At 38.5% G+C, this 16,117-nt stretch overlaps 1 protein-coding gene and 1 pseudogene across 1 annotated transcript; both read left to right on the forward strand.

Moving 5' to 3' along the window:
* Positions 1–5,335: 5,335 nt before the first annotated feature.
* On the forward strand, positions 5,336–6,283 carry LOC102877488 (olfactory receptor 52E8-like). The gene has a single exon (XM_006885480.1). It carries the CDS (start codon positions 5,342–5,344, stop codon positions 6,281–6,283), a length of 942 nt encoding a protein of 313 aa, XP_006885542.1. The 5' UTR covers positions 5,336–5,341.
* Positions 6,284–7,303: 1,020 nt separating this feature from the next.
* Positions 7,304–8,582, forward strand: LOC102866855 (annotated as a pseudogene).
* The last annotated feature ends 7,535 nt before the right edge of the window (positions 8,583–16,117 follow it).

Genomic DNA, 16,117 nt, shown 5'->3' on the forward strand with positions numbered 1-16,117 from the left:
GTCTAGGGTGTAAAGGGTATACACATATAAGCTCTCTAATGATCTAGTGAAGATGTTTTGCCACCCAAAGGAACACAGTGTGAATTCACTAGCTGTTACACAGGAGAAAGATGGGCAATTTTCTCTGCAATTACTAGCCTCTGAACATTTGCTGAAGAGTCGGCTGTGAGTAGGTTCCTACTCAAGGGCACAACAAAAGGGCAAGATGACCATTTTATGTACCGAGGTAGGGGACATTTTCTTTAAAGCAGAGCATTTTGGGAGAAATGAACAAATGGAAAGGGAAGAATGAGAAAAGGAGAAAGATTCTGCAAGTGGCAAAAGTATAAATTATGCACAATCATTAGCCTGAGGTATTTGAGAAACAGTGTTAAATATCATGTACCAGGAGAGGAGGAAATGATAAAGTGAGTTGGAAGGCATGCCTTTGAAGAGTACTTCAAGAGCAAGCAAATAATTGTAAAATATTTAAGACAGATAAAGATAGAAGGAGAATTGATGCCTTTGAGCTGTGGTGCTGGAGATGAGTATTGAGAGTACCATGGACTGCCAAGAAAACAGATTCAACCTGGAGAGGGTTAAACCGGGCTGCTCCTTGGAGGCAAGGACTCTGGGGCTTCATCTGACAAGCTTTGTACATGTTGTAAGGAGAGACTGGTCCTTGGAGAGGGACATCATGCTTGGGAGGGTGGAGGGACAGCGCAGGAGGGGAAGACCTCTATGAGGTGGCTTGATTCAATGACTGGGGTAATTGGGGTGGGTGTGTCGGAGACAGTGAGATTGGCACAGGACAGAGCAGGGTTTAGGGCTGTTGTACATAGGGTCGCTATGAGTTGCAAGCGACTCGACAGTACATAACAACAGCAACAACAATTTGAAAAAGGGAAGAAAGAGAGTGAGCATATGTTGTTGAGTACCACTGAGTGGAAACAGACCCATAGTTGACCTTCCAGTGGGTATTCATTCAAAGACAGATGGGAGGAGATTGCCCATCCTCCCATGGAACAACTGGTGGGTTCAAACCATGTGCCTTCAAGATTGCAGTGCAGGTACTTGCCACTAGGCATTTACAGCTCCCTAAACAGGGTTGTTGTTTTGTTCTTGTGTGCTGTTGAATAGGAACTAATCCATAGCTGACCCCCGGCTGGTTTTCCAATGCATGGGGAAGATTGACCATCCTTCTCCCACACAACAGCTGGTGGATTTGAATTGCATGCCTTTGGGATTGCAGTGCAGCTTCTTACCCAGTAAGCAAATGAGTGAGAACTCATTTCATGAAATAACCAGAAAGATATTTAAACTATAAACTTGAATATTTTAATTTTTCAGAGATTAAGAAAAGAGACTCTTAATAAAGACTCTTATAAAGACATCTAGTTAATAAATGAAGATATGGAACTGAAAATGACAAAGGGAGAGAAAGAGAGAGCGTGCGTGGGAGAAGGAGAGAGTAAGAGATTGCTTGTATAGTTAAATTCATGGAGAAAATAGACCAGGATGGGATCAGAACCAATAAATCAGGTGGCCACCAAGAATTTTGAAATTTAATCTGGAAAAGAAAAGTCATACAAATTCTCTGTATTGATGAAGGGATGAATTATTTGTAGAAAAATAACAAAGATTGTTAAGGAGAATTCCCTGGTGCTTATTAATTAAACTATGTCAAAGTCACAAAGATATTTTATCCCAGGGGAAGTTCCTCCCAGCATAAATATAACTATTTTCTCTTCAGCAAATGGAATGATGTGATTCAGAGAGCAGGCACATGATTTTTCCAATGTCTTCTTTCTTAGCGGTTTAGAAATAAAGGTAAGTCATATTGAAGGGAAGGCTCTAATCTGTTGTTCTGTTAGTGCAGATGACTATATAGCATTTAACAAAAACACCCACAGTGTGGTGAGGGTAACTGGGAAAATATAAATAACCAAAAGAGTGCAGAGTGGCTTATGTCAAGCTAGTATGGAAAGGAAAAGAGGACAATTAAAAAATATTTGAGCCTTCACTATATATGTAACACATACATACTTTAATACCACATGCAATCAAAATACTGCTTAAGATAATTTAAAAATGCTCAGAACAGTATATATATATAGGAAATTGTCAGCAGTTCAAGCAGGATTTAGAAGATGCCCTGGCACCAGGGATATCATTGCTGATGTTAGAAGGATCCTAGCTGAAAGTAAAGTATTATCAGAAGAATGTTTATTTGTGCTTTATTGACTATGCAAAGGCCTTTGACTGTGTGCATCATAACAAGTTGTGGCTGACAGTGAGAAGAATGGGAGTTCTGTGTACTTGATTATGCTCATGGGAAACCTAAATCTGGGTCAGGAGGCAGTCGTACAAACAGAGTAAGGGAACATTGCATTGTTTAGAATTAGAAAGGAAGTGGGTCAGGGTTGTATTCTCTCTCCATACTTATTCAATCTGTATGCTGAGCAAATTATTCAAGAGGCCAGACTCGATGAGGGGGAAAGTGGCATCAGAATTGGAGGGAGACTCATCAGTAACCTGTCTTATAAAGAGACACAGCCTTGCTTTCTGAAAGTGAGGAGGACTTGAATTAGTTGGCTCAAGGAATGTAGCCTTCAATATGAATTGCATCACAACGTCAAGAAATCACAGCATTCTTACTCCTGGACAGATAGGCATCATGATGATGAATGGAGAAGAGGTTAAAACTGTCTTGCTTGGATCCACAATTAACACCTTGGTACCAACAGTCAGAAAATCAGGAGATATATTGCACTGGGAAAGTCTGCAGTTAGGGACTTCTCTAAATTATTAAGGAGTAATGGTGTCAGTTTGAAGATTAAGATGCATCTGAGTAAGTTCATGGTCTTTTGGACCACTTGCTATGCATCTGAAAGCTGGATAATGAAGAGGGATGACAGAAGAATTTATGCTTTTGAGCTGTGGTGTTGGAGAGAGAACTTCTCCAACATTGCATGGATGGCCAAAAGAAGAAACAAATGTCTTGGAGAAGGTGGAGCTGGAACACTCTTTGAAGGCAAAGATGATGAAGCTTTTCCTCACAGGCATCGAGTATATTTCTAGGAGAGACTGTTCCTTGGAGGACATGATGCTGGAAAGGGGGCAGGGTTGGCAAAAGAGAGGAAGACCCTTAGCAAGGTGGTTTGGCCTGGTGACTGCTGCAATGGGTTGTAGTTTGTCCGGAAGTCTGAAGATGGCACAGGATAGGACAGGGTTCAGACCTGATGTTTATAGGGTTGCTATGAGTTGTACTCAACTCCACGGCACCTACCAACAACATATATACCCAAATTCTCACATGCATATTTAAAAGCGTGTGACATTGAGCAAGGAGATGCGCCTGTATCATTGAAGAAAGTTTTTGTCAAATCTGTGAATAGAAAGCCTTCTATAGTCTAGAACTGTATTGAATATATGAAAGATTATTGATACCAATGATTGTTCCATAATTGATAAAATTATTGAATTTTTTTAACCATTTAAAAATATTTTTAAAATTTTCTTATTTTGCGTGTGTGTACTGTCAAATTGGATCTGACTGGTGCAGGATGAAATTGCCCCTCCTTCTCCAGCAGAGCATCTGGAGGACTTGAACCATGTACCTCTGGGATTTCAGTGTAGCTTCTTGCCACTAGGCCATCAGAGCTCCCCAAATTATTGAGTGTTTTTAATAAATGTGCTTATCAATGAATAATTAAACATGACCTAAAATAATTAAATGGGAATCCAGTGACATGATAGCTGATAAAGTGAGGATAATAAGATGACCATGAGATGGGAGAATTGTGCAGAGGTGAGATGAAATGATATCTATTATGTGTTAACATTGCTTTCATCAGCTATAGTATATGGCATGACGTTTGTGTGTAGGTTTTACTGTGGTTAGACTAGGATAAAGACGGAGAATCAAAGTTTGAGGCAATAGCTTTTGGGAATATTATGTTTAAGTTTTATTTAAAGATTAAATAACCCCACTGGGGTTGAGACTTATCTAAATTTCCAGATCCAGCATAGAGCGGAGGGTATATGAATATATGTTGTAATAAGTCCTCATCTGATGAACTAAAGGTACCATGGTTAATAAACTGGCTGCCAATCAGATCAGTGGATCAAACTTATGGTAGAAAGATGTAACATTTGCTTCTATAAATATTTACAGTCTTAGAAACGCTATGATCCTATCCTATCCTATCCTATCCTATCCTATCCTATCCTATCCTATCCTATCCTATCCTATCCTATCCTATCCTATTCATGCTCATCTGCTAACCAAAGGGTAAATGGTTTAAACCTACTAGATGCTTTATGTGGGGGGATAAAAAGAATGGTGACAATATGCCCTATAAGGTTGCTATGAATCAGGAACGGAAACAGGTTCCATGACACAGCCTTGCTTGCTGAAAGTGAGGAGGACTTGAAACACTTGATGAAGAAAGTTAAACACTTACAATCTTCAATCTGGATTACATCTCGGTGTCAAGAAACAAAGAGCCTCACCACTGGAACAAAAGGCAACATCATAATAGATGGAGAAAAGATTGAAACTGTCAACAAGTTCATCTCTCTTGGATCCACAATCAATACACTTGGTACAAGCAGTCAGGAGGTCAAGAAACATAACACACTGGAAAGTCTCCAGTGAGGGACCTTTACAAATTATAGAGGAAAATGATGTCAGTTTGAGGACCAAGTTGTTCCTGATTCAGGCCACGGTCTTTTTGGTCACTTTCTATGCATCTGAGACCTGGACAATGAATGAGGATAAAAGAAAAATGATTGATGCCTTTGAACTGTGATTTTGGAGAAGAGTACTGAATATTCCATTGACTGCCAAAAGAACAAACAGGTATGTTTTAGAGAAGGTGCAGCCAGAGAGCTTCTTGGAGGCAAAGATGATAAAGCTTCATCTCACATACTTTGGATATGTTGTTAGGAGGGGCTATATATACCTTGTAAAGGGACATTATGCATGGAAAGAAAGAGGGAATGAATGGAAAGGTAGAGGGATGGAGAGGAAGAGTAAGACCCAAAACCTTTGCTTAAAACAACTAGTTACAAAATCACTATATGTGTGTGTGTGGTTTTTGAATGTGGAAATTATTTTGTCTTAAAACCCATTGCCATCAAGACTCATAATAGGTCTGGGGCTTGAAATCTTTACAAGAGGAGATAATCCATCTTTCACCCGTGGAGGGAAGTAAAGAAGATTATAAATGTGTGTGTTTTTTTGCTATTTTTTCTATTTTATCAGGAATCAATATGAAGGGGAAAGTGGAGAAAGAATCACTAATGGGAAGCCAATAACTGTCCCTGGTGTACAAAACACCTAATTTTGGCAAGAAGAATGTCATTGCCTAATGACACTCAGTTCCATCCTTCTTCATTCCTCCTGGTGGGCATCCCAGGACTGGAAGATGTGCACATCTGGATTGGATTCCCCTTCTTATTTGTGTATCTTGTGGCACTCCTGGGGAACACTGTTATCCTGTTTGTGATCCAGGCTGAGAACAGTCTCCATGAGCCCATGTACTACTTCCTAGCCATGCTGGACTCCATTGACCTGGGCCTGTCCACAGCCACCATCCCCAAAATGCTAGGAATATTCTGGTTTACTCTTAAGGATATATCTTTCGGAGGCTGCCTTGCCCAGATGTTCTTCATCCACTTCTTCACTGCCATGGAAAGCATTGTGCTTGTGGCCATGGCCTTCGACCGCTACATTGCCATATGTAAACCCCTCCGGTACACCATGATTCTCACCAGCAAGATCATCGGCATCATCGCAGGCATTGCCGTCCTGAGGAGCCTGTACATGGTGCTGCCTCTAGTTTTTCTCCTCCTGAGGCTGCCCTTCTGTGGGCACCATGTCATCCCTCATACCTACTGTGAGCACATGGGCATTGCCCGACTAGCCTGTGCCAGCATCAAAATAAACATTATGTTTGGCCTTGGCAATATTTCTCTCTTACTATTGGATGTACTTCTTATTGTTCTGTCCTATGTAAGGATCCTCTATGCAGTTTTCCGTCTCCCTTCCCGGGAGGCCCGGCTCAAAGCTCTGAACACCTGTGGCTCCCACATTGGTGTTATTTTGGCCTTTTTCACACCAGCATTTTTCTCTTTTTTGACTCATCGTTTTGGCCACAATGTTCCACGATATATCCATATAATCTTGGCCAATTTGTATGTAGTTGTCCCTCCAGCCCTCAACCCTGTAATCTATGGGGTGAGGACCAAGCAGATTCGAGAGCGAGTGCTGAAGATTTTCCTCAAGAAGGATGAATAAAGAATCAGAGCCCATAGTTAGTCCATATTAAAAGTCTTCTTTCTCCTGCATGTTAAAAGTGATAATTTTTACTGTGGAACACAACTGAAAGCAAGCAAACATTGGAGGTTATCAAGACCAGTGACATTATTGTTATTGCTTTAAAATGTTTTCATTTGACTGCAATAATGAGTAAATTGGAAGATTTCACAATATCAACATGTAAAAATACAAATTTGGAGACTTGATTCATTGTTGTTGTGTACAGCCGAGTCTGAACTGACCCGCACCTGACCCTCTGACAGGTTTTCGGAGAAGGTTTTCACATTGGAGAAATTGTCCGTCTTTCTCCTGCAGAGCAGCCGGTGACTTCAAACTGCTTGCCTTCTGGGTGACAGCACAGCTTCTTACCACTAGGACATCAGAGCTCCCTTACTTCATGTCACAGAAAACAAACAAATAATCAACTAAACATCGATCATAAAACTAATCAGAAGAGCTAAAAGTGTACAAAATATTTTAAAAGATAACATGGGTGAAAGATCTCCATAACCTTAGGTTAGGCAAAAATTTCATACATAGGACATCACCAGGGAATTAAAGAAACATAATAAACTTCATCATAAGTAAAACTATTACACTTCAAGAAACTCCTTTAAGGAAAAAAAATGTAAAATCCTTCATCTAGGAGAATATACTTGTAAATATTCTATGTGACAAAACATTTATTTCTAAAATATATAGAAAAGTCATATAATCCAATTATTAAAGAATTGCCTGAGAGACAAGAGAACATTAGGCTGAGTAAATCACCTCAGTTACATAAGGGCAGATACTGCAAAAGGCCTCTACTGTGAAATTATAAGGCTAAATGATCAATACATGGATAAATGTTCAAAAGGGAAGGGAGAGGAGAAAGAGGGACAGAAAAAGAGATGGGATAACAATTGATTAGCAGAGGCTGGTGGGTGGAGAGGGCGGGAAGAAATGAGAAGTGTTCAGTGAGGCTTGAAAAAACAGGGTGATAATAGGTATATAGTAATGGTAATTGATGATATTAAATATAATGTATATGAACATTTGTATAAAAATATACATAAAGGAGAATATATATATGAATGATTACAAAAATATAATTACCTGATGAAAAAAATTGGAAAAATCTTTGTATATTTATGTCACTAAGAAGATGCACATTTTGTTTTAAAAATAACATTTGAATAATACTCTACATAATTAGTCTTGAGGAAAAAATGCATATTATAACCATAGAACAATACTATTCTGTAGTGTGCTGCCCTATTAGTTTGAGTGTTCCTGGTAGTTTAACTGTGGCTCCATAGTAGAAAGAGGTAAACTATCTTCTTGTTAAGACTTAAAGCCTGGGAAAGGTTATGAAAGGTTACTAAGGGTTGAAATTGACATAATTGCAGGACTTTATATGGTCTGGCGGGGTGGGGATATATGTATGTTTTTAGTATTTATTTTTTAAAAATATCTGCCACCATTAACTTGGTTAATCATGTGTTGAGGAATAAGGCATATAAACAAACCATTGATGGTTTTGGATACAAGATTGAAACTGATGTTGAATTGTATTAACACATTCTCTTCCTCATTAAAGAAAAACTCAAACCTCAAACTCATTTCTCTTGAGCCAGAATCAACTCATAGCTGACCCTCCACCAGGTTTTTGAAACTGTACATTGCACAGGAAGAGATTGCCCATTCCTCCTGGCCATGCTGACTTCACTGACCTGAGCCTGTCCACAGTAATGATTCACACATTTTGAGGCATTTTTCTGGTTTAACTTAAGGCATCTATCTTTTGGAGGCTCCCTTTCTCAGATGTTCTTCATCCACTTCCTCACTGCCATGGAGAGTATTATGTTTGTGGCTGTGACAGTTGATCGCTACATTGCCATTTGCAAACCCCTTTGATACACCATGATTCTCACCAGCAAAATCATCGGCAGTACTGCAGGAATTGCTATCTTACATAGTCAATATGGTTGCTCCACCAGTGTTTCTCCTCCTGAGGTTGCCCTTCTGTGGACATCATACCAGCATTCTTTCCTCCTGTGAGCATATGGGCATTGCCTATCTGGCCTGTGCTGGCATTAAAGTAAAAATCATGCTTGGCCTTGGTGATATGTCTGTTTATATATGTCCTTGTTGTCCTGTCCTAAGCCATTTTTCACTTGCTTCCCTTGGGAACAGAACACTTGGGCTTGAAGCCCAACTCAAAGCTCTGGATACTTGTGGCTTTCACATTTGTGTTAGCTTAGACTTTTCCATATCACTATTTTTCTCTTTTTGACACATCGTTTGGCCACAGGGTAAGTCAATATATACACATCTTCTTGATGAATTTATATGTTGTCATTCAACCAACACTCAATCTTGTAACCTATGGAGGCAAGATGAAACAATTAAGTACGAAGTTTTAAAGATTTTCTTCAAGAAAGATAGTTCAAGTTGTCAAAACCTTAATTTCCTGGCTGCTGGTGCCAAGAGTGTTGTTTATGGATCCAAGCAAACAAAGCTCTTTACAGTCTCAATCTCTTCACCATCTATCATGATGCTACCAATCGGCCCAGTGGTGAGAATCTTTGTTTTCGTGATATTGAACTTCAATCCATGTTGAAGGCTGCAGTCCTTGACTTTCTGCAGCAAGCGCTTCAGGTCCTCCTCAGTTTCAGCAAGCAGGGTTGTGTCATCTGTAGAATGCAGGTTGTTGAAGAATCTTCCTCCAATCCTGATGCCACATTTCTCCTTAGAGAGCCCAGCCTCCCAGATAATCTGTTCTGCGTAGAGATTGAAAAGGTATGGATATAGGATACATCTCTGGTGTACACCCTCCTAATTTTGAACCACGCAGTGTTCCCTTGCTCTGTTCTGATGGCTGCCTCCTGGTCCAAGTATAGGTTTCGCATAAGCACGATCAAATGTTCTGGGATTCCAATTTTTATAGTCAGCCACAGTTTGTTGTAATCCACACAAACACCTTTGCATAGTCCCTGAAACACAGAGAGACATTCCTCTGGTACTCCCTGCTTTCAGCCAAGATCCATCATCTAACACTAGCTACAATATCCCTAGTACCACGACCCCTTCTAAATCCAGCCTGTACTTCTGGCAATTCTCTGTTGATGTGTTATTCCAGTCTTTTGGGATAATTTTCAGCAGAATCTTGCTTGCATATGGTATTAATGATATTGTTCAATAATTTCCACACTCTGTTAGATCACCTTTCTTTGGAATGGGAACAAATATAGATCTCTTCCAGTCAGTTGGCCAGGTTGTTGTCTTCCAGATTTCTTGGCACAACTTGGTAAGCACATCTAGGGCAGCATCTGTTTGTTGAAATATATAATTTTGTACATTGTCAATTCCTGAGGCCTTATTTTTTGCCAATTCTTTCAGAGCATCTTGAACTTTCTCTTTTATCACCATAGGCTCTTGCTCATGTGTTGTTTCATGAAATTATTCTGTGTCCGCCAATTCCTTTTGCTCTGTATACTCTTTCCATCTTCTTTTAATACTTCCTGGATCATTTACTTTTCTGCCCAGAGCATCCTTAAGTATTGAAATTCAAGGTGTGAATTTGTTCTTCAGTTCCTTGAGTTTGAAAAACGCTGAGCAAGTTTGGCCCCTTTGATTTTCTTACTCCAGTTCTTCGCACATTTCATGTGCACATGTCTCCCTGTGCTGCCCTTTGAAATCTTCTATTCACCTCATTAATATCTTGATTTCTTCCCTCTGCTTTGGCTTCTCGGTGCTATAGTGCAATATTCAGAGTCTCTTCTGGCATCCGTTCTTGTCTTTTCTTCTCCTCTATCTTTGTAATGACCTCCTGCATTCTTCCTGGACGATATTCTAGATATATTCTCACTACTCATCTGGTTTTTGCTCATCAGTGTTCAAGGAATCAAACCTGTTCCTGAGATGGTTTTGAAATTCAGGTGGGATAGACTCAAGGTCATATTTTGGTTCCCATGGATTTGATTTAATATTCCTTAGCTTTCGTTTGAGCTTGCATGTGAGCAGTTGGTGGTCTGTTCCACAATCAGCACCTGGCCTAGTTGTCACAGCTGATCTTGAGCTCCTCCAGTGGTTCTTCCCACAAATGTAATCAATCTGATTTTAGGCATACTATCAGGTGAAATCCATGTGTATAGCTTGCTTTTATGTTTCTTATAAAACATAATTGCAATGAATAAATCATTGATTGTGCAAAATTCTTTCATTCTATCTCCAGCTTTATTTTTGTCACCAAGTCCATGTTTTCCAACTACTGATCCTTCTTCTCTGACACCTTCTCTGAGGGAATACATATTAATTTATACAGGAGGTAGGTAGACATTTTGAAAAAAATATATGGTAAATGTTTCATATGTTCAGATATTGAAGGCAGTCACACAAAATTACAAATATATTTCACTTACTTTTCTTCTTGTGATAATTTCATAGCAAATATTGACATGACATAGAATAACTTGAAAATACATTTATGTGAGTCTACCAGAGTTATATTCTCTTTCTCTCACTTCAGTTAGGACTTCTTTCCTTATCAATTCATGTGTATAGAATTTTTACATGACTAGGCTAGGTCATAAAGCCTTTTAGAATTTGCTTTCTAAATTTTTTTATTCTGGCAAAAAAAGACTTAAACTAGGATGGCATAGTACTTACTATATATGTACCATATTTGTTAAAAGAATGTAGTTAATTTTTCTTGAAAATCTGAGAGTATATTAAGAGAAAATTATAGGTAACCTATACAAACATGTATCAGAATAATTAATTCAAGCTAGTCTGTATATGAAATTCCTTCTGTTCCTGAATTAGTAAGAAAGTTTTAATTACCCAAGTAGATAGGAGCTTATATACTAACACACAAATAAATGAAAATATTTTTTTAGCATATAAAGAAACAGAAAAGCTAATATCTGCATATATATAGCAGTTTTTGGAAAGCATTTACAAGAATAAAAGAAATTTCCTGATGACTTCAAAAGAAGAACATACAACTTGACAATATTTTTCAGTAAGTAGAAGATGTTGTTGTTGTTGTTAGGTGCCATCTATAACGATCCTATGAACAGACTTGAACCCTGTCCTGTGCCATCATAAAGCATCTTCCTAAAAGTGTATTTTATACTACTAGCTGCCACCACCCTTCTGTCAGTTTGTCATCCTGTGGAGCCTTATGTGATGATGGAAGCTATCCTTCTGGTATTTCAAATACCAACAGGGCAACACAGGGTGGACAGGTTTCAGCAGAACTTCTAGGCTGAGGCAGACTACAAAGCATGGCTGACAATTCACTTCTGAAATAACTGAATGGTTGGCAGTTAGAATCTAGCAGCTACTCAGAGGGAAACAGTTAAACTAGTTTTCACTTGTAGAGATTTACCCCTAGTAAAACCTTTATGGGAAATTCTATTTTGTCCTATTGGATAGCTATGAATCTGAATAAAAGAAATGGCAATTTGTTTTAGTTTTCAAGTTATTGTTGTTGCCAGCTGCTGTCGAGTCAAATACAACCCATAGACACCCTATGAACAACACACCTGAACCTGTCCTATCCTGTGCCATCAATTCTTTTGTCATCCTTTTTCATTGTCTAACTCTCAGATGCATAGCAAGTGATCATAATGACCATGGCCTGAATCAGACACACCTTAGTTTTCAAACTGACAACATTACTCCTCAATAATTTGGAGAGGTTTCTAATTGCAGCTTTCCCCACTGCAATACTGATTTTCCTGACTGTTGGTACCAAGAGTGTTGATTGTGGATCCAAGTAAGATGGAGTTGTTGACAGTTTCAATCTTTTCTCCATGTATCATGATTTGTCCAGTGGTAAGACTTTTTGCTTTTTTGATGTTGAGATGCAGTCCATATTAAAGGCTGTATGCTGTGATCTTCTGCAACAAGTGCTTAAAGTCCTCCTCACTTTTAGCAAGCAAGGTTATGGCATCTGCATAATGCAGGTTACTGATGAGTCTTCCTTCAATCTTGATACCACATTTTTCTTCTTAGAGTTTGGCTTTTTTGATTATTTGCTCAGCATATAGATTGAATAAGTATGGAGAGAGAATACATCCATGACACACGCTGTTCTTCATTTTAAACCACGTAGTTTTTCTTTGCTGTGTGTGCACAATAGCCTATTGGTCTAAGTGTAGATTTTGCATGAGCACAGTTAAGTGCTCTGGGATTCTCATTCTTCTCAAGGTTAGCCATGACAGTGAAATGCCTTTGCATAGTCAATAAAGCAAAAATAGATATTCTTCTGGTATTCTTTACTTTCAGCCTAGATCCATCTGCCATCAGAAATGATATCTCTGGTCCCATGACCTCTTCTACATACTGCTTGAACTTCTGACAGTTCCCTATCTATGTACTGTTCTAGCCATTTTTGAAAGATCTTCAGCAGTACTTTTCTTGCATGTGATATTAATGATATTATTCTATAGTATTCACAATCTGTTGGATCACCTTTCTTGGGATGGGAACAAATATGGACTTCTTTGAATCCATTAGCCAGACACCTGTCCTCCAACTTTCCTCGCATAGACTGATGCGTGCATCCAAGGCTGCACCTGTTAATTGAAACAAGTCAATTAGTATCACATTGATTCCCAGGACTTTGGACTTTATTTTTTTTGCTATTGCCTTCAGTGTTGCTTCAGCTTCCTTCTTCATTAACATTGGCTCCTGCTCATATGGTATTTTCAGAAAATTTTCAGTGTCATTCAGTTCTTTTTGTTACAGTGACTCTATATTTTCACTATCTTCTTTTGATGCTTCCTAGGTTATTTGATGTATTTCTCCTAGTATCTCTCAATATGTGACTCAAGGCTTAAAGTTGTTTTTTTATTCTTTTAGCTTGGGAAATGCAGAGTGAGTTCTTCCCCTTTTATTTTCCAAATCCAGATCTCTGCGCATTTCGTGATAATAATTTGCTTCGTCTTCCTGAGACGCCCTTTGAAATCTTCTGTTCAGCTCTTTCACTTGGGCATGTTTTCCCTCTGCGTTGGCTTCTCAATACCCTAGTGTATTTTTAGAGTCTTTTCTGACATCCATTTTGGTTTTTTCTTCTTCCTCTGCTTTGTAATATTCCTTTTCTGTCTTCATGGGTGTTATCCTTGATATTATCCCACAGCTCAACTGGTCTTTGATCATTGGTGTTTAATGCTTCAAACTTATTCTTAAAATGATTCTGAAATTCAGATGGAATAGATTCAATATCTTATTTTGGTTCTTATAGACTTATTTCAATTTTCTTTGGCTTCAATTTGAACCTGTACATGAGAAATTGATGGTCTGACCCACAGCCTACCCTTGGTCTAGTTTTGACTGCTGATATGGAGCTTCTCCAATGATTCATTCCACAAATGCAGTCAATCGGATTTTTTTGCGGTCCTTCAGGTAAGGTTCATGTGTAAAATCACCATTTTGCTTGTAAAAAAAAGATATTTGCTGACTGCCAATTAGAGATATACAAATAAAACAGCAATGAGATAACATCTCATCCTACTAGCAGTGGCAAAGTTTAACAGAACAGCAAATAATAGATGTTGGGGAAGATGAGTCAGGATATGAACTCTTATACTCTGTTGATGGGATTGTAAAATGGTTCAACCCCTCTAGAAGCTAGTTTGGCTTTTCTCCAAAAATCTGAACATGCAAATTCCATATGACCCAGCTATTGCAATATACCCCAAGAAAATCAGAACTGAGGCACAAATGGAAACTTGGACACCAATGTTCATAGCAGCATTATTCATCATTGCAAGAACATGGAGACAGCCTGAATGTCCAACCACAATAGCATGGAATTAGAAATTATAGTACATTCACACTACAGAATACTATGCAGCACACAGGAGAAATGATTTTGTAAATCATTACCTAACTTGGGAGGGACTGGAGAGAATGATGCTAAGTGAACTAACTCAGTACAATAACGACAAATACTGCACAGAAATAATTATTGTAGAATGTGTATGAGGATTCAAGGGTGTGAGGGTGGGAGCAGAGGGGTAGAATGGGGGGAGTTGAGGGAGGTTAATCATTGAGCCACACAATTTGATGGTTGGAGGGAGGAGTGGATAAAGGAAATGGGAAAGATCTAGTGTGAAAAACAATGTAAACAAACTTTGTAAGTAAACAATATAAAATAAAAATTCTACTTAAAAAATAATAGGCATAGGTCAATAGCAATTAGTTCTATATAATATAATGTATATGAATGAGTTTATGAAACACAATGTAAATGAAAGGTTGTTTAAAACACAATGTACATGAATGTACATTATTTTAAGCAAATAACAAAAAGGTGGAAAAAGGTATTTGCAATGAATAAATCATTGAAAAGAAAAAATTTGATCATTCTATTACCAACTTTATTTCTATTTTACCAAGCCCATATTTTCTGACTACTCTTCCTTTATTGTTGTCCATTTTAACATTCTAGTCACCAGTTATCATTAACACATCCTGATTGTATGCCTAGTTGATTTCAAACTATAAGATTAGGTAAAAAAATTCCAATTTCTTCTTCTTTGAAGGTTTCTAGTGTCTTTATCTGGGAGCACTACTAAAACCTGTCCACCATAGAGAACCCTTGTAGCCTTTGACACACCAGTAGCATAGCTTTCCATATCACAGCAACCTAGAAATTATTTCAGTACAGCAGACTGACAGACAAGTGTTGTACCAAAAACAGTAGATAAGTGTGTGTTTGTCTTAGAGTTAGCAACATATAATTGTGTTATTTGCATATTTATAAGTGGTTAGTGTTTTTTATACAAACTAGATTATTCATTTCTTGAGGGGAAGAATCATGGATAAAGACATAGCTAGATACACATTTAATCTTCAACAATGAAGTAATGTACACCTGATCCAGGCTATACTTCGAAATTACTTACTATACATAAGAGAGCTAGATAATGACTAAGGGTGATAGAAGAATCAATGTCTTTAAGTTGTGACACTGGAGTAGTTTTGAACATATCATGGACCACCAAAGAGAACAAAATGGTCTGTCCTGGAGAGAGTGAAGCCAAGTTGCTCCTTGGAGGCAAGGATCTTCAAGTATTGTCTGACTTACGTTAGGCATGTTACTAGGAGAGGCCAGTCTTTCAAAAAGGATATTATGCTTCAAAGGGTGGAGGGACAGTGTAGGAGTAGGTGACTTGGATGAGATGGATTGACACAGTAACTGAGGTGTTTCTAAGTTCCTGAGGAACTGGGGTTCCCCACTTAGGTGTGTCAGATGCAGTGAGATTGGCTCAGAACAGGGCAGGGTTCAGAAATATGCATAGGGCTGCTAAGAGTCGCAAGCAACTCAATGGCACGTCAACAATAGTTGGCTCAATGGCCTAACTTACATCTAATCAAGTTAACATTTATTGAACAAAAAAAAAAATCATCAGAGAAAATACAATGCTGAATTGCAAGTTTTCTCAGATAGTATTCCTGTGGGTCAGATGGCAAGAGAGTAATTAAAAATAATGGGGCAGTTAGAGAATAAGAACTTGTTGTATATCAGGGACTTAAGGGGAGAAACTTGAAATTCCTAAGGGATTCCTTTCCACCTGTGCTTTTTATGTCCATAGATTTGTAATATATCTGTGACTTGTCTGTTTCTCATGCTTTCATCCCATGGAGCCCAAGAAGAGCCACTACTGTTCATAGAGAGGGTTTTCAATCTGAGTCCAAGTTGTCCTCTTTGAATCACAGTTGTGGAGATAAGACACCCTTTGAGACAAAAATCAGAATTGTAGATCCCTCAGTCATGGCTGTGCCAGAGGCTGGTAAGTTGGGTGAGGCTGGGCT

The sequence above is a fragment of the Elephantulus edwardii genome, unplaced genomic scaffold (assembly GCF_000299155.1).
Source record: "Elephantulus edwardii isolate Elephantulus edwardi_28Jun2011 unplaced genomic scaffold, EleEdw1.0 scaffold00044, whole genome shotgun sequence".
Lineage (NCBI taxonomy): Eukaryota > Metazoa > Chordata > Mammalia > Macroscelidea > Macroscelididae > Elephantulus > Elephantulus edwardii.

Coding starts and splice junctions, on each gene's coding strand:
- LOC102877488 (XM_006885480.1), top strand. CDS start 5,342: ATGTCATTGCCTAATGACACTCAGTTCCATCCTTCTTCATTCCTCCTG.